We start from the raw sequence: 21,375 nt of genomic DNA, 5'->3' as shown, positions 1-21,375 counted from the left end.
TCCCTCTTGTCATAGGGGCTCCAGAGCTGGAGGCAGTACTCCAGGTGGGGTCTCCCCAGAGCTGAGCAGAGGGGGAGAATCACCTCCCTTGCCCTGCTGGCCACACTTCTCCTGCTGCAGCCCAGGCTCTGGTTGGCTTTCTGGGCTGCAAGTGCACACTGAGAGCTCCTGGTGAGCTTCTCCTCCCCCAGCACCCCCAAGTCTCTCTCCTCAGGGCTGCTTTCCAGCCAGTCCCTGCCCAGCCTGGCTTTGTGCCTGGGATTGCCTCCACCCAGCTGCAGGACCCTGCACTTGGTCTTGTTGAACCTCCTGAGGTTGGCTTGTGCCCAGCTCTCCAGCCTGTCCAGGTCCCTCTGGCTGGATCCCTTCCCTCCAGCCTGTCCAGGTCCCTCTGGATGGATCCCTTCCCTCCAGCTGTCTGCTGCACCACACAGCTTGGTGTCATCAGCAAACTTGCTGAGGGTGCACTCAATGCCACTGAGGTCCCTTCCACCCCTAACAATTCTGTGATTTTATGATTCTAAGCTGGAGTTAACTGAGCAGAAAGCAGACAGAATGTGGAGAGCATCAGCAGTGCCCCAGCACCAGGCTCAGCACTTTCCATGGCCCTTCCTTGAAGGCTTTGCTGGGAGATGCTGGAAGCCCACCCGAGCTGGTGGCCTTTGGTATCTAGCAGCATGAGCTGGGGGGGGGGGGGGGGGGGGGGGTTGGACTGGGTGACCTTTAGAGGTCCCTTCCAACTGTGCTTCAGATGGACACTGGGCCAGGGTGACACCAAGAGAAGTGACGTTTGGCTTCTCTGCCAGGTGCCAGTCTATCAGCAGCTGGGCTCCCACAGAGCCTTAGCTCTGGTGCCCTGGCTGAGCCTGGCTGCCCACGGGGGGTAGCTGTTTGTCATCCTAACTGACACCAAGCAGCACGTTGGATTTGGAACTAATTTCAAGCATCAACAAGTTTCAGCATCTGCATTTCCACTGTGAGCACCAGGAGGGACCAAACAGGTTGGAGCTTGCTTGGCCAAGGGTGGGGACTTCTCAGCAGGGAAGGGGAGGGCAGTACATGAATCACTTGGAAGGAAAGGGAAGGGAAGGAGCAGCTTGAGGAGCTGATCTTCCCCCCCTTGCACAAGGGACACTCCAAGCACCGAGTGTCAGGTGTGTGCGTGGGGATGCCAAGGGAGGGAGCTGAGCAAAGTGCCGGCTCCTCCCCCCCAGTGGGAGGCTGTACCTGGTGATTAACTCCCATGTGGAGGAGCGGAGCTCATGCTGAGTCCTGAAGGAACCTGTCGGGAGGAGCTCGGCCGTGCAAGAGGGGCAGAAGAAGCCCGGGGCTGGACAGAGGACTCAGCCGGCTGGAGAGGCGCTTCTCGGCATCCCCAGCCCCAGCTATGTTCAGCTTCCTAGCGGCAGAGGTGAGAGCCCAGGGGCACCGCAGCTATGGGGGCCAGCAAGGGGTGTCAGGGCCGCTGCGGAGCCGCCTGGAGCAGCTGAGGAAGCCCTGGTGGAGGGAGCCCAGCCCCCTGGTGCTGCAGCACAGCGAGACAGCCAGGCTGGCCGTCGACGCCTTCCTGGAGCAGGGGGAGCCTGGCTACCTGAGTGCCATCGCCGAGGAGCGGGAGCTGCCCTTCCTTTCCCTCCTGGACATGGAATATATGAGCCAGCAGAGGAGCCCGAGCCTCCTGGAGCCCGGCGCCGCCAAAGAGGCTGACCCCGGGGACGCAGACGCCGGGGACAGGTCCTCCCTCGACTCCGAACTGACCTCCGGTACCTACTTTCCTCTCATGTCTGACGTGCACCCTCCAGAGCTGGAGCTGGGGTGGCCGGGGACCCCTCTCTTCACGCTGTCTGGGCAGACCCAGGCCACGGTGATCTTCCAGAGGAGCAGAGCCAACAGCATCAAGGACCTGCTCCGGGCGCTGATCAGCCGGGCGCGCACGGTACGTACGCACCGCACCGGCTCCCGAGCCGCACCACGCAGCTCCTGCGGGCTCTGCGCCACCTGCCCCAGCCTCCTGACGGCCTCTAGGTAGCTGGCATCATGTGGGGGTTGCTTTCTCCTTAGCAGGCCTGTAGCTGTTCGTGCTCCTCTCCTTCCCTGGGGCGTTTCGTGCCCTGCGCCCACTCTGCGGCTGCCTTTGCAGCTGTGCAGAGCACAGGCACCAAAGCCTGGAGCAAACTCCTGAGAGGAGCTTGGAGCCAGGTGGAGCTTGGTTCTCTTCTCCCTAGGATCAGGTGATAGAAGGATGGCCTGAAATTGTGCCAGGGGAGGGTTAGGTTGGAGAGGAGGACAAATGTCTTTGCTGCCAGAGTGCTCAGGGATTGGCAGAGGCTGCCCAGGGAGGTGGTGGAGTCCCCATGGCTGGAGGGGTTCCAGAAAGGTGAGGCCATGGCACTTGGGGATGTGGTTTGGTGGCCAAGGTGGTCTTAGGCTGCTGGTCAGACTGGATGAGCTTGGAGAGGTTGGTCTTAGGCTGCTGGTTGGACTGGATGGGCTTGGAGAGCTTTTCCAAGCCAAACAATCCTCTGATCCTGTAAAGTGAGTGGCAGATCATGCAGGGTGAGCATTCAGCTGGCCCCTGCCAGCGTGCCCCTGCCAGCCCTCTCCCCCTGCCAGGCAGCTTGCACAGCCACAGACCTTTCTTCCAAGGCCTGGCCACCACCTGAAGCAGGACAAGAGGGCACCCCTGGTGAGTTCCTGTGGCAGAACACAGGCCCTGAGTACATTTGTGGGCCTGCAGATCCCTGCCTGTGGTTTGAGGTCAGTCAGAACACGTCACTGTGTCCTCTGAACACGAAGTCTGTGCTGAGCTGAGGATGAGGTGGGACCAGCCCATGGGCCCCACAGCGCTGTGTCTGCTGGGTGGAGGCTGCCAGCCCTTGGATGCAATAAATCCTGGATGACTCCTGACTGTGCCTGCCAAGCACAACCCTGCCATCAATTCACTCACTCATTATGCTCCTCCTTGTTTCTTGTTCCTTTGCCTCTGCACTGTGGGCTGAAACAGCAGCTTGGACAGCTGCAGCTCAGAGGCTTGTCCAGCTTTCCCTGCCTTTGTCCTCTGCTGCTTCTCCTCACCCCTTCCATCCACATTGATTCTCCTTGGGAGTATTTCATAGTTTCATAGTTTCATTCAGGGTTGGAAGGGACCACAAGGATCATCTAGTTCCAACCCCCCTGCCATGGGCAGGGACACCCCACACTAGATCAGGCTGGACAGAGCCTCATCCAGCCTGGGCTTAAACACCCCCAGGGACGGGGCCTCGACCACCTCCCTGGACAACACATTCCACCATTCATTTCACCAGCTTGGGGATCTTGAGTAAGCCTTCAGTGCAAAGTTCACTCTCAGCCAGGCAGCTCCCAGGGAAAGGCTCTTATCACTCCAGCAGTTTCTTATTTAAATGTACAGTGTTGCTGCTCAACTTTATTACTGCCTGCTGCAGAAAGAGGGAGGGAAAGAATTGGTGCTTGGATTTCAGCTGTGCCTTCTGTCACCCCCTGCAGAGCTGAGCAAACAGAGCCAGGCTGCCCCCAGCGCCTGGAGCTGAGGCCCTTCAGCAGCCCAGGCTGCTGTGCACCGTCACAGACCCACAGAGCACTGACACTTGGGGGTGAGCTGAGGTAAATTGGCATCTTTGGGCCTTTTTCAGCCAGGAGGAGACCATTTTGCCACAGCTGTCCCTGCTCAGGTGTAAGCAGTCCTCGGTGCCTGAACTTCTGCTGCACCTCTGCAGGCAAACGTGGGAGGCTGCGTCCAGGAAGTCAGCGACAAAAAGCTTTGTTTGCCTTTGCAGGCAGCTGATTTATGGGGCTTTAAACGATCTGAGAAGTGTCCTGTGACCCTTTGAGTCCCTTTCAGCGCTGGGGATTAAGAGCTAGTCGTGGCAGAACGCAGCAAGTGAGTGACTGCCAAGGAAATGTCCCCACATGTCCCGGATCCCTGATGACACCATGAGCCTTCAAACCACAGGAAAACCACTCTGCTGCTCTCAGTTCCCAGGAACTTCTCTGTTGCTGCAGGCAGATTGCTCAGGCAGCAGCTGCTTTGTGGTTCTCCAAGCACATTCTGAGCTCTTTGGGTGTTTGGGGCTGAGAGTGTCCCACGCTGACAGCATCCCTGCCCCACAGCTGGGGCAGCCTTCGAGCTGGGCATTCCCTCACAGAGTTTCCTTTGCCTCTTGCATGAGATGTGAGAGAGAATGAGTTTGCAACCAGGTCTATTAGCAGTGGTTTACTGGCTTCTAGGCCAGCAGCTCAGGCCAGCACTCCCCATGATTAGCTCAGTGATTGGCAGCAGTTCCAGCTCATTCACAACCCCGGTGACACAACTTCTAAGTAGTTACTGACTCATTTTCCTCATCAAACCACCCAGAGGGATGCTACCCAGAGACAAAAACACCTTCTGCTGGCAGTGGCAGCTGTGCAGAGAGCTCTTTGCTTCCTTGCTGTCCAGTTGCAATTTCTGCATTTCCAACATTTCACAGGATAATGGTCAGGGCTGGAAGGGAGCTCAAGGCTCAGCCAGCCCCAACCCCCTGCCATGGGCAGGGGCACCTCACACCACAGCAGGTTGCTCACAGCCACCTCCAGCCTGGCTGCAAACACCTCCAGGCAGGAGGCTGCCACCTCTGGATCCTCTCCTTCCACCTCTGGCAATGGGCACTGGCAGCCCAGAAGGCCAAGGGCAGCTCGAGCTGCCCTTGGCCTTCTGGGCTGCCAGTGCCCATTGCTGCCTTTCTGTCCCAGGCCTGATTCCTGCCCCCCTCAGAGCTCTCCCAGACCCCTATCCCTCCCTCACCCCCTCCAAAGTCCCTCCCCAGCTCTCTTGCAGCCCCCTGCAGATCCTGGGAGGCCACCAGAAGGTCTCCTGGGAGCCTTCTCCTCTCCAGCCTGCACAACCCCAACTCTCTCAGGCTGGCTCCAGAGCAGAGCAGCTCCAGCCCTCTGCTCCTCCTCCTGGCCCTGCTCTGGACACCTTCCAGCCCCTCCAGAGCCTTCCTGGCACAGAGGCTGCAGAGCTGGCCCCAGAGCTGCAGCTGTGGGCTCAGCAGAGTGGAGCAGAGGGGCAGAATCCCCTCCCTGGCCCTGCTGGCCACACTTCTCTTGCTGCAGCCCAGGCTCTGCTTGGCTCTCTGGGCTTTCTTTTCCTCCACTATACTTTGATCCCTCCTGCCGTATCCCTCCTTAAGAGTGATTCTGCTCGCAGGCAGCACAGCCCCAGTGCTGCTGGGCTGTGGGGAAGGTGCTGAGATCCCCTGAGTGCAGTTGCTGGGGCTCTGCAGGGATGGGAATGCTGCTTGCAGCTCCCTGCTGTGCAGTCTCCCAGGCCAGCAGCAGCTGAGGTGTTTTGCAGCAGCCCTTTTGGGGCTGACAAAGCAGCCCAGGGGACACTGCTTTATTGGTGCCTTTCCCTGCTGTGGTTTGTCTTTCTGCTTGGCTGCCTTCAAACAGCCCTCTTTGAAGGTGTGCTTCCAGAAGGGAGCTTTTCCTTTCTGCAGCCATCAGGAGATGCAGTGCAGCCACACCTTAGCCCTCAGTTGATGATGTTGTTGCCATCTGCTTTTGGCTGGCTGAGCTCCACGCCACATCCAGCTGCCCCTCTTTATCCTTCCACCTCTCTTGCAGCACTCCCAGGCCGGCTGCAGGTCTGCATGGGGGTTGGTGGCAGGGTCCCTGCTAGCTCCCCAGGGAGCTGCAGCAGGGTATTGCTTCCATTGGCAAGGGCAGGGGAATGGCCAAGCCCAGAGTGCTGTTGGCAAACACCAGTCCGACCAGCTGTGCTGGTTGGGAAGCAGACTGGATGGCAACCACAGCAGCTGGGGAGCTGCTCACTGCTGTCATTCCCAAAGTGATGACTGCAGCAGTTGCTGAGTCTCCAGCAGTGGCTTTGGGAATGCCATGGTTTCACCCTGCAGCTGCAAGGGGGGGAATCTCCTACAGCCTGTGGGCTGAGCTGTGCCTTTGCCATGCCCTGACCTGCCAAGGCTGTCACGGCCCTGGAGGCTGTGATCAGGGTGGTGAGGGACAGGGATGCTGTGGTGGGTTAAAAATTCCCCCCCCCCCAGCATTCAGACTGCCAGCCCAGCCCAGCTGGAAGCAAGTGAAGCTGTCTGTACAAGCAAACCCACACTCTACAGGGAGATGCAATGAACATTCTGGGGAGACCCCACCTGGAGTACTGCCTCCAGTTCTGGAGCCCCTATGACAAGAGGGATCTGGAGGGGCTGGAAGGTGTCCAGAGCAGGGCCAGGAGGAGGAGCAGAGGGCTGGAGCTGCTCTGCTGTGAGGACAGACTGAAGGAGTTGGGGCTGTTCAGTCTGGAGAAGAGAAGGCTCCCAGGTGACCTCATTGTGGCCCTCCAGGATCTGAAGGGGGCTCCAGGAAGGCTGGGGAGGGACTGCTCAGGATCTCAGGCAGTGATAGGACTAGGGGGAATGGAATGAAGCTGGAGGTGGGGAGATTCAGGCTGGAGGGGAGGAGGAAGTTCTTCCCCATGAGAGTGGTGAAGCCCTGGAATGGGTTGTCCAGGGAGGTGGTTGGGGCCCTGTCCCTGGAGGTGTTTAAGGCCAGGCTGGCTGAGGCTGTGGCCAGGCTGATCTAGTGTGGGGTGTCCCTGCCCATGGCAGGGGGGTTGGAACTAGCTGATCCTTGTGGTCCCTTCCAGCCCTGACTGATACTGTGATACTATGAACATGTACAAATCTACAGGATGTACCAATATGTGCAGGGATTTACATTTGATGAACAGCAGAACCTCCCCTGGCCCAAAACCAGGGGAGCTAATAGCTTCTTCCTCCCTGCCCCCTGCTTCTTACCCCCCTGGACACAGAGGGACAAGAGAAAAGGGCAGAGGGTTATGTTGTCAGGATCACAGGATGTCAGGGGTTGGAAGGGACCCAAAGAGATCATTGAGTCCAACCCCCCCCTGCCAGAGCAGGAGCAGAGAACCCAGCACAGGTCACACAGGAACACATCCAGACAGGGCTGGGAAGCCTCCAGAGCAGGAGACTCCACAACCTCTCTGGGCAGCCTGCTCCAGGGCTGTGGGAGCCTCACAGTGCAGAAGTTCCTCCTCATGCTGAGCTGGAACCTTCTGTGCTGCAGTTTCCATCCACTGCCCCTGGTCCTGTCCCAGGGCACAAGTCATGGAATCATCATAGAATCATCATAGAACCACAGACTCAATAAGGCTGGAAAAGACCTCAGAGATCATCAAGTCCAACCCATCACCCCACACCACCTGACTGACTAAACCATGGCTCCAAGTGCCACATCCAATCCCCTCTTGAACACCTCCAGGGGCAGTGTCCCAGCAACAACATCCCTAAGTATCTGTTTCTTATTGTCCACTACATAAAGCTTGAGGGCTTTGGCAGAAGCAAGCACAACAAAGCATCCCCCACAGCAAACAGCATGGCTGGAGAGCTCTTACAACCATCAGCATCCTCCTGAGGTGTGCAGAGCAGCTTCTCCACCACTCAGTTCTGGGCTTTTGCATCTCACTGCTGATGTGGCAGTGGCTCACACCAGCTCCTACACAGCTCAGCATCAGGACAGTGCTGAGCAGGCTGATGCTGATGCCCCCCTCGCCCCCCTTTATCACATTACCTGTGCAAGTTAGGCCAGCCTGCAGCCCCTGTCCCCTCCCTCCTGACCCCCAGCCCTCAGATATTGACAGACATTTATTACATGCCCTCTGAGTCTTCTCTTTTCCAGACTGAACAGCCTCCCTCAGCCTCTCCTCATAAAGATACTCAACCAGAGCCCACAGGCAGGGTCAGGCAGAAGCAGCTTAATGTCTCCCAGAGCAAGGAAACCAACAGAGAGAGAGAGATGTAGCTTGCAGAGCTCCTTCTCCTGGTGGATGCCTCTGCAGTGGATTGTTCAGGGCTTGTCATGGTGTTCCTTTTTCCACCCAGGAATAAAGGATTTATTTACATTGCACCCCTTCCTGTTCAAGAGCTGAGGGAAATGTTAAAGGTGCAGCCTCAGACTCCCACAGGTGCTGTGAGGCAGCCCTGGCCTTGCAGCTCCCAGCGCTGAAAGCAAGGGGCTGGAGGCACTGGGCACACAGGCTTGTAAGGAGAGATTGACTTCAGTGCCCAGAGCTTTGAGATGTGAGCTGTCAGCAGCCTGAAGTGGAGATGGCACTTAGCTACCTGACTCCCACTGCTCATGGAGCTGGAAATGACCTTTGAGGCTTCAGAGCACGATCTTGTGGCAATGCCTTCTTAGGAGGCTTCAAGGGGAGGACTTCCAGGGTCTTCTTTCCCCCCAGACTTGCTGCCTTTGGGCTTGACCTGATGTAAATACAAGAGCTGCTTGCTTAGAGCATGTTGTGTGGCCCTTGGTGGTTGTCCTGTCACACCTGTGCCTCAGCAGCCCCCCCGTGGGTGCTACAGCTGCCCCACACCAGGCTGTGGCAGGGCACAACCTCCCCTCTCTCCCCACTGTGCTCAGCAATGCACATGGGGCTGCCAACCCTCCTTGCCCAGCACTGCCTGTGGGTGCTTGCCAGCACCACCAGAAGCAGCTCTACCCCAATCCCACCTGTGAGGGGCCTGTTCCACCTCCTGCTGCCAAGACCCCACTGCAGGAGGTGAGGACTCTGTCACACAGGGCCCCACCAGCTTGCCCACGCTGCTGCCCTCATGCCTGTTGTGCATTCTACCCTGCTGATGCCAGAGCCATGCCACAAAGCTGTCAGGAGGTGCAGGTCTGCCTGGCAGCCAGCTGCACCCAGCCCAGGGCACTGGGTACCACGTGTGACCCTGTGCAGCCATGCTGCTGCCTGCCCAGCCCCATCCTCACAGGGAGGCTGCTGATGGGCAGTGCCACTTCTGGGCAGGCAGTCCTGCCCTGTGAGCACTGCTGTAGAGAAGCAGGATGGTGTGGACCTGGCATGAGGGCATAGCTGGATGGCCAGGTGAGGGAAGGGCAGTGGCTGTGGTCCACTTTGATTTCAGCAAGGCTTTGGAAACCATCTCCCACAGCATCCTCTTAGGCAAGCTCAGGGAGTGTGGGTTAGGTGAGTGGTTTTGAGCTGGGCTGGGAACTGGCTGAAGGACAGAGCTCAGAGGGCTGTGGTCAGTGGCACAGTCCAGTTGGAGGCCTGTGGCCAGTAGTGTTCCCTGGGGGTCAGTGCTGGGTCCAGTCTTGTCCAACATCCTCATCAATCACATGGCTGAAGGTTTGGAATGGATCCTCAGCCAGTTTGCTGAGGACACAGAGCTGGGAGCAGTGGCTGGCACCTGCCAGGCTGGGCTGCCATCCAGTGTCACCAGGGCAGGATGGAGAGCTGGGCAGAGGGAACCTCATGAGGTTCCACAAGGACAAGGGTAAGGTCCTGCACCAGGGGAGGAACAACCTCCTGCAGCAGCAGAGCTGAGAGGTGACCTGCTGGGGAGCAGCTCTGTGGGGAAGGACCTGGGAGTGCTGGGGGACAGCAGGATGGCCACGAGCAGCAATGTGCCCTGGAGGCCAAGAAGGCCAAGGGCATCCTGGGGGGCATCGTGAAGAGCGTGGCCAACAGTTGAGGGAAGTTCTCTTATCCTTCTTCCCTGTCCTGCTGAAGAAGTACCTGGAGTCCTGTGTCCAGCTCTGGGTTCCCTGAGTCAAGAGGGACAGGGAACTGCTGGAGAGGGCACAGCAAAGGGCTGCAGAGCTGCTGAGGGGCCTGGCACAGCTCTCTTGTGAAGAAAAGCTGAGGGGCTTGAGGCTGTTTAGCCTGGAGAAGAGAAGGCTGGGGAGGGATCTCACCACTGCTGAGCAGTAGTCAGAGGGTGGCTGTCAGGAGCATGGCAGCAGGCTTTGTTCAGTGGTGCCCAGTGCCAGCACAAGGGGCAATGGGCACAAGTTTGAACATAGGAAGTTTCAGCTAAGCACAGGGAGGATCTGGTTTGCTTTGCTGGTGCTGGAGCCCTGGAGCAGGCTGCCCAGAGAGGTGCTGGAGTCTCCAGCTCTGGAGTCATTCAAGATCCACCTGGATGTGCTCCTGTGCACCCTGCTCTGGCTGACCCTGCTCTGGCAGAGGGGTTGGGCTCCATCTCCAGAGCTCCCTTCCAAGCCTGTGGTTCTGGGTGGCCTTCTGTGCAGACGAGGTTGAAGCAGTGCCTCTGAACTTGACTCCATGATCTCCAGTCTTGAACATGATCTCCAGTCTAAATCTGCCCTATTCCATCTCAAAGCCCTTGCCCCTCATCCTAGCACTCCAAGCACTTTTAGGGTGTCCCTCCCCAGCTTTCTTATAGCCTCTTCAAGTACAGGAAGGCTGCACTGGGGTCTCCCTGGAGCCTTCTCTTCTCCAGAAGAGCCACCCCAACTCTCTCAGCCTATCCCCATAAGGGAGATGCTGAGGATTCTGATCATCTTTGTGGCCTCCTCTGGACCCACTCCAGCAGTTCCATGTCTTTCTTGTGCTGGGAGCACCAGAGAACTGGATGAAGTGCTCCAGATGGGGTCAGAGCAGAGCAGGGCAGGCCAGGGCAGGGGGTCAGAATCCCCTCCCTGTCCTGCCGCTCTCGCTGCTTTGGATGCAGCCCAGCACGCAGCTGCCTTCTGGGCTGCTGGGGACCATTGCTGGCTCATGGCAAAGGTTTCATCAGCTAACACCCCCAAGCCCTTCTCCAGACTGCAGGGTGCCTCAGCCATTCATACAAGCAAGATTCAGTGAACACTTTGCTGCTCTGGGCAATCTGTCTGCTTCTGAGGCTTCATTGGAAGAGCATTAAGCAGCTTTAGCCTAGCACTGCACTTGCTTTTGAAGAGGGGAGGAAAAGAATCCTTCAAAATAATGTGGTTGGGCTTTGTTTTACTTCTTTTCTTGGGTTGCTTTGGTTTGGTTTGGTTTGGTTTGGTTTGTTTGCTTTTTAGCAGATGGACACAGATAAATTCCACAACCATGACAAAAAGTCTTGCATCTCCCTTCCTTATATTCCTCAAGCTGTGCCAGGGGAGGTTGAGGCTGGAGGTGAGGAGAAAGTTCTTCCCAGAGAGAGTTGTTAGCCATTGGGATGTGCTGCCCAGGGAGGTGGTGGAGTCCCCATCCCTGGAGGTGTTCAAGAGGGGATTGGATGTGGCACTTGGTGCCATGGTCTAGTAGTCAGGAGGTGTTGGGTGACAGCTTGGACTTGATGATCTTTGAGGTCTCTTCCAACCTTGGTGAATCTCTGATTCCATCATATCAACTCCCCAAGCCAAGTCTAGATTGTCCCCAGGGCCAAGCCTGCCTCAGACCTTGGGACCAGCTGGAGTACTGTGAGGCAGATGTGGCTGCAAGGGGCTTACCTGGGGCCTTGCACCAGATTTAGGCTGTGCTGGTTTGTCCCTTGGCTTCATCATCAGAGGATGGTAGCCCAGGGCTAGCCCAGCAAAGTCATTTGGCTAAATTGCTTTTGGGCTTTGGCTGAAGACCAGTGGGGAAAGTGGTGGTGAAGCCTTCTGGTCTGTGTGGGTCTCATAGGTACCTGATGTTGGCACCCAGCAGCAGCATTCATTTGGGAAGCTGAAGATGCTTCTCACTGATTTCAGAGCTCTTCCAGGGCTGATTCTGCCAGCCCATGCCAGATGGATGCATTGCAGGAGTGGGAGAGTTTGCCAGAGCCTGAGAAAGGCTTCTGGAAAGACAACACTGAGGAGGGCTACCAAAGAGCTGGGCTTTGAAGCCTTCAGCTCTTGGGGCTAGAGTGGCAGGAGGGAGAGCTGGGCTTGGGCTAGGCAACAGAAGTGGTTTTTAGCTCTTGGGGAAGAACCTTTCTGAAGGCTGCTGTGATTCCAGGCATCCATGTGGGGGGGACAGCAGCTGACAGCTGATGACACCAAGCAGGGTTGCAGATGACACCAAGCTGAGTGGTGCTGTTGATGTGCCAGAGGGACCTGGACAAGCTGGAGAGGTGGCCCAAGAGAACCTCAGGAGGTTCAGCAGGAGCAAGTGCAGGTCCTGCACCTGGGCCAGAACAATCCTCACTGGCAGTCTGGGCTGGGGGAGAAGGTGATGGAAAGCAGCCCTGAGGAAAAGGACTTGGGGGTGCTGGTGAGGGAGAAGCTGCCCAGGAGCAGGCAGGGAGAGACTGCAGCCCAAAAGGCCATTCACATCCTGGGCTGGATCCAGAGCAGTGTGGCCAGAGATGGAGAGAGAGAGGATCCTGCCCCTCTGCTCTGCTCTGCTCTGGGGAGACCTCACCTGGAGCACTGCATCCAGGTCTGGAGCCCTCAGCACAGGAAGGACCTGGAGCTGATGGAGAGGCTCCAGAGGAGGCCATGAAAGTGCTCAGGGGGTTGGAGCAGCTCTGCTGTGAGGACAGGCTGAGGGAGCTGGGGGTGTTCAGCCAGGAGAGGAGAAGGCTCCAGGGAGACCTCAGAGCTGCCTGCCAGGACCTGAAGGGGCTCCAGGAAGGCTGCAGAGGGACTGTTCCCAAAGGCCTGCAGGGACAGGCCCAGGGGCAATGGCTTCAGAGCAGAGCAGAGCAGATTGAGCTTGGATGTGAGGAACAAGTTCTGCCCCAGGAGGCTGCTGGAACACTGCAGCAGGCTGCCCAGGGAGGTGGTTGAGGCTCCATGCCTGGAGCTATTCCAGGTGAGGCTGGAGAGGGCTCTGGGCAGCCTGCTCCAGGGGAGGATGTCCCTGCTGGGGGCAGGGCTGGGACTGGGTGAGCTGTGGAGCTCCCTGCCAGCCCAGAGCACTGGTGGTGTGGTCTGCTCCACAGGGTGATCTGGGCTGTGCAGAGCTGCACTCCTGGCCAGGCAGAGGAGCTGTTTGGAAACCAGATCCCTGCCTCCTCATGGAGTGAGTGCAGGATGAGCAGCAGAGCAAACTGTTGTGCACTTTGTGTGCAAGGTAGAGTGCAGGGCACAAGCACTGCAGGGTAAAGGACACCATAGGAGCTTCACCCTAAGGGGCAGTGCTTCTTGGGTCATCTTTACTTGGGACTCCTCTGCTGGGTGCAGAGTGATGCACACAGCTTCCAAGCACCTTCTGGAGTGCTAAGGTGTGGTAGAGACTGGAGCTGAACTAGTCAGTAGTGCCATTCACTGCTCAGGTTCTGAAGTGAAGCTGGGCTGCTGAGAGATCCTTCACCACTTTACCTTCACCTTCCTCAGTCCCCCTCTGTGCAGGGAGAGCTGCCTTGGGGAGGAGGACCTGGGAGTGCTGGTGGACAACAAGCTCTGCCTGGGACAGCAATGTGCCCTGGGGGCCAAGAAGGCCAAGGGGATCCTGGGGAGCATTCAGAGGAGTGTGGCCAGCAGAGCCAGGGAGGTTCTCCTCCCCCTCTGCTCTGCCCTGGTGAGACCTCACCTGGAATATTGCATCCAGCTCTGGGCTCCCCAGCTCAGGAGGGACAGAGATCTGCTGGAGAGAGTCCAAGGGAGGGCTGCAAGGATGCTGAAGGGACTGCAGCACTGCCTGGGGAGGAGAGGCTGAGAGCCCTGGGGCTGTGCAGTCTGGAGAGGAGAAGGCTGAGAGGGATCTGATCAATGGCTATCAATAGCTGAGGTTCTGGGGGGCAGGAGAGAGGGCCAGGGCCAGGCTCTGCTCACTGTGCACTGGGACAGGACAAGGAGCAGTGGATGGAAGCTGCAGCACAGGAGGTTCCAGCTCAGCATGAGGAGGAACTTCCTGACTGTGAGGGTCCCAGAGGCCTGGAGCAGGCTGCCCAGAGAGGTTGTGGAGTCTCCTGCTCTGGAGCCTTCCCAGCCCTGTCTGGATGTGTTCCTGTGTGACCTGTGCTGGATTCTCTGCTCCTGCTCTGGCAGGGGGTTGGACTGGAAGCTCTCCAGAGGTCCGTCCAGCCCCTCACATCTTGAGAGCTGTGATCTTGAGGGTGTCTCAGGTTCTGCTGCAGGCCATGCTGTCATTCAACTTCCTCAGTGCACTTACAGGAGGCACTTCAGAAGGTGTCTATCTTCCTTCTGCTGCATTCTCCTCCCAGTTCTTGGGCAGTTGCTCTAGCCAGGGTGTTCTGCTGCCACCCATCTCCCCAGGGCCATGGGTTGCCATCCTCTTTTCCCATCTCAGTGGCAGTTCTCTTCAGTGTCACTGTTTTAAACCCATCCCTTGAAGACTTTATCCTGCAAGACTTCAGTTTCTTCAGGTGGATGTTCATGGATTTCATCTTTGTTAGTTTGAAGGATGTTAGCATCACTGCTGCTTCCTCCTGCAGAGTTTCAGAACCCAACAACTACTGCAGCAGCAGCACAGGGAGGGGATTCTGCCCCTCTGCTCTGCTCTGCTCAGCCCCCACCTGCAGCACTGCCTCCAGCTCTGGGGCCCCCAGCACAAGGAGGACCTGGAGCTGCTGGAGAGGCTCCAGAGGAGGCCACAGAGATGCTCAGAGGCTGCAGAGCCTCCCCTGTGGGGCCAGGCTGGGAGAGCTGGGGCTGTGCAGCCTGGAGAAGAGAAGGCTGCAGGGAGACCTCAGAGCAGCCTTGCAGGACCTGAAGGGCTCCAGGAGAGCTGGGGAGGGACTCTGGCCAAGGGCTGGGAGTGCCAGGCTGAGGAACAATGGCTTTGAGCTGGGAGAGGAGAGACTGAGAGTGGAGAGGAGGAAGAAATTGCTGGCAGTGAGGCTGGGGAGAGCCTGGCACAGGCTGCCCAGGGAGGCTGTGGCTGCCTCCTGCCTGGAGGTGTTCAGGACCAGGCTGGATGAGGCCTTGAGCAGCCTGTGCTGGTGGGAGGGGTCCCTGCCCATGGCAGGGGGCTGGAGCTGGCTGAGCTCTGAGCTCCCTTCCAACCCAAGCCATTCTGTGCTGGGATTCCCTGGTTCTGTACTGGTTTTACAGGTCCAAGCTGCCTGAGGGCTTTGCAGCCTCTAAACCCCATGAGGATTAGGAGGGCTTCACTTCAGTCCAGCAGCTGGAAGGTTTGCTGCCTCCTCCCTGGAGGTGTTCAGGGCCTTGAGCAAGCTGTGCTGGTGGGAGGGGTCCCTGCCCATGGCAGGGGGCTGGAGCTGGGTTATTTTGAAGGTCCCTTCCAACCCAACCCATTCTGTGGCTCTGTGGGGGACATTCAGGGGTTGAGCTTTGCCCTTGCAGCTCTTTCTTCTTGCCCATGCCAGCTGAGGCAGGAGGTGGCTTGGCTGGGGAACCCCTTTGTGGCTTTGAGCAGTGACTTTATTTGCCAGGGAGGGATGAGGGCTAAGAAGCAGTCCCCAGGTGGCCACAGGCACAGCTCAAGAGGTCTGAATGCTTCATTCACAGCTTGAAGTGCAACTCTCTTGGGCATGAGATTTCAGTGTCTCTTGGTTTTCATCCCTTATCTCCTTAGGTGATAGCAATTGTGATGGATCTGTTTACAGACATGGAGATCCTGTGTGACCTGCTGGAGGCCTCCAGCAGGAGGCATGTCCCTGTGTACCTCATCCTGGATGAAGAGTACCTGAAGCATTTTGTGGAGATGTGCAACAAGATGGCTCTCACTCAGGAGGACTTCCCAGTAAGTATTCACTCACACACTGGGTGTGAGGAACAGGTCTGGGAACCTGTGACAGCTCTGAACCCTCTGTTCTGGTCCCTCTCACCTCTCCCTTCTCACACAAACATAGAATCATAGGGTCCAGACCAGAAGGGAGCTCCACAGCTCATCCAGTCCCAGCCCTGCCCCCAGCAGGGACATCCTCCCCTGGAGCAGGCTGCCCAGAGCCCTCTCCAGCCTCACCTGGAATAGCTCCAGGCATGGAGCCTCAACCACCTCCCTGGGCAGCCTGCTGCAGTGTTCCAGCAGCCTCCTGGGGCAGAACTTGTTCCTCACATCCAAGCTCAATCTGCTCTGCTCTGCTCTGAAGCCATTGCCCCTGGGCCTGGCCCTGCAGGCCTTTGGGAGCAGTCCCTCTGCAGCCTTCCTGGAGCCCCTTCAGGTCCTGGCAGGCAGCTCTGAGGTCTCCCTGGAGCCTTCTCCTCTCCAGGCTGAACACCCCCAGCTCCCTCAGGCTGTCCTCACAGCAGAGCTGCTCCAACCCCCTGAGCACTTTCATGGCCCCCCTCTGGACCTGCTCCATCAGCTCCAGGTCCTTCCTGTGCTGAGGGCTCCAGACCTGGATGCAGTGCTCCAGGTGAGGTTCTCCCCAGAGCAGAGCAGAGGGGCAGGATCCATCTCTGGCCAAATGCTCTGGATCCAGCCCAGGATGTGAATGGCCTTTTGGGCTGCAGTCTCTCCCTGCCTGCTCCTGGGCAGCTTCTCCCCCACCAGCACCCCCAAGTCCTTTTCCTCAGGGCTGCTTTCAATCACCTTCTCCCCCAGCCCAGACTGCCAGTGAGGATTGTTCTGGCTCCATCAGCTCCAGGTCCTTCCTGTGCTGAGGGCTCCAGACCTGGATGCAGTGCTCCAGGTGAGGTCTCCCCAGAGCAGAGCAGAGCAGAGTGGCAGGATCAGCTCTCTGGATCTGCTGGCAGTGCTGCCTTGGCTGCAGCCCAGGCTGTGATTTGCTTCCTCCAAGATCCAGGCCATTATTTAATCCAGTGTAGAGTGAGATTACATTCATGGAGATGTCTCCATCTCTCTGATAGCCCTGATGTCATCTCTTGTGCTTGAATAGCTCATTAGCACTTGCCTCCCCCACTCTCTGACTCAGCAGCAGGTCTCAGCATGCAGGGCCTCTTCAGCTGGATGCATCTCAAGCCACACATGAGCATGTTTGATGCTCACATCAAAGAGGAGGGGTGTGTCCAGCTCTTAGCACTGGTCCATATATTTGATCCCTTGTTGACCTGGTCCAGAGGAGGAGACCTCTATAGAGCATTTAGAACATTAGAACATTCAGAGCATTGGCCACAGCAACCCCAGGCAGAGCCACAGGCTGGGGGCAGAGTGGCTGAGAGCAGCCAGGCAGAGAGGGACCTGGGGGTGCTGGTTGACAGCTGCCTGAACATGAGCCAGCAGTGTGCCCAGGGGGCCAAGAAGGCCAAGGGCATCCTGGCCTGCAGCAGGAAGAGTGTGGCCAGCAGGAGCAGGGAGCTCATCCTGCCCTGTGCTCAGCACTGCTCAGGCCACACCTGCAGTCCTGTGTCCAGCTCTGGGCTCCTCAGGTTAGGAAAGAGGTTGAGCTGCTGGAAGGTGTCCAGAGAAGGGCAACAAAGCTGGGGAGGGGTCTGGGGCACAGCCCTGTGAGGAGAGGCTGAGGGAGCTGGGGTTGCTTAGCCTGCAGAAGAGGAGGCTCAGGGGAGACCTCATTGCCCTCTCCAACTCCCTGAAGGGAGGTTGGAGCCAGGTGGGGGTTGGGCTCTTCTCCCAGGCACCCAGCACCAGAACAAGAGGACACAGTCTCAAGCTGTGCCAGGGGAGGTTCAGATTGGATGTTAGGAAGAAATTCTTCCCAGCAAGAGAGATTGGCCCTGGGGATGTGCTGCCCAGGCAGGTGGTGGAGTCCCCATCCCTGGAGGTGTTCAGGCAGAGCCTGGCTGAGGCCCTTGGTGCCATGGTTGAGTTGATCAGATGGTGCTGGGTGATAGATTGGACTTGATGAGCTCTGAGGTCCTCACAGCAGAGCTGCTCCAACCCCCTGATCATTTTTGTGGCCTCCTCTGGACCCTCTCCATCAGCTCCATGATGCCTGGCTAGTTTGGTGGCCTTCCAAGGCAGAGCTACAGCACTGGCTGGCATGGGCCAAGCACCTGATGCCATTCACCTGGACTTATGCAAGACAGAGTGCCACACAACAGCCTTGTGTCTGAGATGGAGAGAGAGGGATCTGGTGGATGGTGGATAAGGAACTGGCTAGAAGTCAGTCTCTAAGAGTTGTGGTTAGCAGCTCAACATCCATGTGGAGCCCAGTGACAAGTGGAGCTCCCCAGGGCTCTGCTCTGGGTCCAGTGCTGTTCACCATCTCTGTCAGTGCCATGGCCAGTGGCACTGAGTGCCTTCTCAGCAGGCTTGCTGATGACCCTGAGCTGTGGGGTGTGCTGGGGCAGGGATCCATCCAAAGGGACCTTGAAAGGCTTGAGAGGTGAGCCAGTGCCAGCTGCAGGAGGTTCAACAAGCCGAAGTGCAAGGTCCTACAGCTGGGCTGGGCCAATCCCAGGCACTGATATAAACTGGGTACAGAGTGGGTTAAGAGCAGCCCTGAAAAGAAGGCCTTGGGGGTGTTGATCGATGAGCAGCTCCCCAGGAGCCAGCAGAGCCTCCTGCAGCCCTCAGGCAGCTGTGTGCTGGCTGCAGCCAGAGCAGGGTGGGCAGCAGGGCAGCAGAGGGGATTCTGCCCCGGGCTCTGCTCTGCTCAGACCTCACCTCCAATCCTGCCTCCAGTTCTGCTGTCCCCAGCAGAAGGAGGACATGGAACTGTTGGAACAAGTCCAGAGGAGGCCACAAACATGATCCAGGGACTGCTGTGAGGATAGGCAAAGGAGACTGAGCTTGCTCAGCCTGAAGTAGAGACAGCTACAGGGGGCACCTGAGCACTGCCTTCCAATGCCTGAAGGGATCCTACAGCAAGGACTTGTTACAAGAGAGTCCACAACAGGACCAGAGCACACTTGGTGCCTGCAGCTGTGCCAGACTGTGTCTGTCCAGACTGAGTTCATCATGGCAGAGAGGAGGCTGCCAGTTCCCCCAGGAGCAGCCAGCAGCCATGGGCAGCACCCAGCTGCAGCACCCAGCTCCAGCACCAGGCAGAGTGCTGTGTGCAGCCTGTCCCAGCTGCCAGGAGTCCTTTGCAGGGTTGATGCCAGGCAGGTAGCAGCTGCCCACAGAGGGATCTGCCAGGACAAACAGTGTTTGCAACAGCTCCTGCTGTGCCAAAGCCACTGCAGGTGGCAGTGGAGCTGGCCTGGAGGGGCTGGGAGGGTTGACCTGGCAGGCCAGGGCAGCTGCAGCCTGAGGGAAGGTTGTTTGCATGCCAGATGTTTTGCTTGGCTCTGGATCATAGACACCAGGCCAGTAGCTGTGTCCAGGGACTGTTCTCCTCTGCCTGCCCCAGGTGAGGTGCTCACATCATGGCAAACTTCTCCTGTTGCTGAAAGGGTTCCTGCTGGGTGCTGAGATACCCAAGCACAAATCCAGGCTGGGTGAGGAGTGGCTCAAGAGCAGCCTGGAGAAGGCCTTGGGGGTGTCAGTGGTGACAAAGTGCCCAGGAGCCAGCAGTGGTCCCTGGCAGCCCAGAGGCAGCTGAGTGCTGAGCTGCAGCCAGAGCAGGGAGAGCAGCAGCACAGGGAGGGGATTCTGCCCCTCTGCTCTGCTCTGCTCATCCCCCACCTGCAGCACTGCCTCCAGCTCTGGGGCCCCCAGCACAAGGAGGACCTGGAGCTGCTGGAGAGGCTCCAGAGGAGGCCACAGAGATGCTCAGAGGCTGCAGAACCTCCCCTGTGGGGCCAGGCTGGGAGAGTTGGGGCTGTGCAGCCTGGAGAAGAGAAGGCTGCAGGGAGACCTCAGAGCAGCCTTGCAGGACCTGAAGGGCTCCAGGAGAGCTGGGGAGGGACTCTGGCCAAGGGCTGGGAGGGACAGGCTGAGGAACAATGGCTTGGAGCTGGGAGAGGAGAGACTGAGAGTGGAGAGGAGGAAGAAATTGCTGGCAGTGAGGCTGGGGAGAGCCTGGCACAGGCTGCCCAGGGAGGCTGTGGCTGCCTCCTGCCTGGAGGTGTTCAGGGCCAGGCTGGATGAGGCCTTGAGCAGCCTGTGCTGGGGGGAGGGGTCCCTGCCCATGGCAGGGGGCTGGAGCTGGCTGAGCTCTGAGCTCCCTTCCAACCCAAGCCATTCTGTGCTGGGATTCCCTGGTTCTGTACTGGTTTTACAGGTCCAAGCTGCCTGAGGGCTTTGCAGCCTCTAAACCCCATGAGGATTAGGAGGGCTTCACTTCAGTCCAGCAGCTGGAAGGTTTGGTATAATTTAAACCATGCTGATCGAGGGCAGTGCTGGGACTGCAGAGAAACCTTTCTGCAAGTCTTTTTTTCCCCCCTTTTTGGTTTTAAGGAGCCTGGCACTGACTTGCCTCAGAGCAGTGCCTTTGACTGACTGGAAAGCAGGTAGCTGTTGGAGGGCAGCAGTCAGTTTCCATGCAGAGCCCTCAGCCAGGCTGCTTAGTTAAATATTATCAACAGTCTGAAAGAAAATGTGCAGACTTCCCAGCCTCACAGAGCCCTCCAAGCTCCCCCAGCCCAGCCCTGCAGGCTCAGCACCAAACCATGGCCCTCAGCCCCAGGGCCACAGCTGCTGGAACCCCCCCAGGGATGGGCACTGCAGCACTGCCCTGGGCAGCCTCTGCCAAACTCTGAGAGCCCTTCCAGGGCACAAAGATCTCATAGTTTCATAGTTTCATAGTTTCATAGTTTCATAGTTTCATAGTTTCATTCAGGGTTGGAAGGGACCACAAGGATCATCCAGTTCCAACCCCCCTGCCATGGGCAGGGACACCCCACACTAGATCAGCCTGGCCAGAGCCTCATCCAGCCTGCTCTTAAACACCCCCAGGGATGGGGCCTCGACCACCTCCCTGGACAACCCATTCCAGGGCTTCACCACTCTCATGGTGAAGAACCTCCTCCTCACATCCAGCCTGAATCTCCCCACCTCCAGCTTCATTCCATTCCCCCTAGTCCTATCACTCCCTGAGATCCTGAGAAGTCCTTCCCCAGCCTTCCTGTAGCCCCCTTCAGATACTGGAAGGCGACAATTAGGTCTCCTCGGAGCCTTCTCTTCTGCAGACTGAACAGCCCCAACTCCTTCAGTCTGTCCTCATAGGAGAGGTGCTCCAGCCCTCTGATCATCCTCGTGGCCCTTCCCTGGACACCTTCCAGCACCTCCACATCCCTCTTGCCATAGGGGCTCCAGAACTGGACACAGTACTCCAGGTGGGGTCTCACCAGAGCTGAGTGGAGGGGGAGGATCACCTCCCTCGACCTGCTGGCCACACTTCTCCTGATGCAGCCCAGGATCTGATTGGCTTTGCGGGCTGCAAGTGCACACTGAGAGCTCATGTTGAGCTTTTTGTCCACCAGCACCCCCAAGTCTCTCTCCTCAGGGCTACCCTCCAGCCAGTCACTGCCCAGCCTGTATTTGTGCCTGGGATTGCCTCGACCCAGATGCAGGACCCTGCACTTGCTCTCCTGAGCTCCAGCCTGAGCCTGCCCTGGGGCAGCCTGCAACCATTGCCTCTGCTCTGGCCCTTGGCACCAAGGAGCAGAGGCTGCCCCCTCCTCACCCCAACCTCCCTGCAGGGAGCTGCAGAGAGCAAGGAGCTCTCCCTCAGCCTCCTCTGCTCCAGCCTCAACCCCCCCAGCTCCCTCAGCCCTCCTCTAGCCCAGGGGCTCCAGGCCCTTCTCCAGCCTGGCTGCCCTGCTCTGCACAGGCTGCAGCCCCTCAGTGTCCTTCCTGCAGGGAGGGCCCAGAGCTGAGCACAGCACTGAGCTGTGGCCTCCCCAGTGCTGAGCACAGGGGGATGGTCACCTCCTGGC

The 21,375-nt window shown here is 58.1% G+C and overlaps 1 protein-coding gene across 1 annotated transcript in view; it reads left to right on the top strand.

The window, feature by feature from the left end:
- Nucleotides 1-732: 732 nt before the first annotated feature.
- FAM83C (family with sequence similarity 83 member C) overlaps nucleotides 733-21,375 on the top strand; it is a 32,009-nt gene continuing 11,366 nt past the window's right edge. The window contains exons 1-2 of the mRNA XM_068167375.1: nucleotides 733-1,936; nucleotides 15,263-15,430. Coding sequence (XP_068023476.1) covers nucleotides 1,388-1,936; nucleotides 15,263-15,430 — 717 coding nt within the window. The 5' untranslated portion in view covers nucleotides 733-1,387. The remainder of the gene's footprint in view (nucleotides 1,937-15,262; nucleotides 15,431-21,375) is intronic.

Source organism: Melanerpes formicivorus, unplaced genomic scaffold, assembly GCF_026170545.1.
Source record: "Melanerpes formicivorus ecotype bairdi unplaced genomic scaffold, bMelFor1.0.p_v2 SCAF_116, whole genome shotgun sequence".
Taxonomy (NCBI): Eukaryota; Metazoa; Chordata; class Aves; order Piciformes; family Picidae; genus Melanerpes; species Melanerpes formicivorus.
This window is presented reverse-complemented; position numbering and strand designations above follow the sequence as displayed.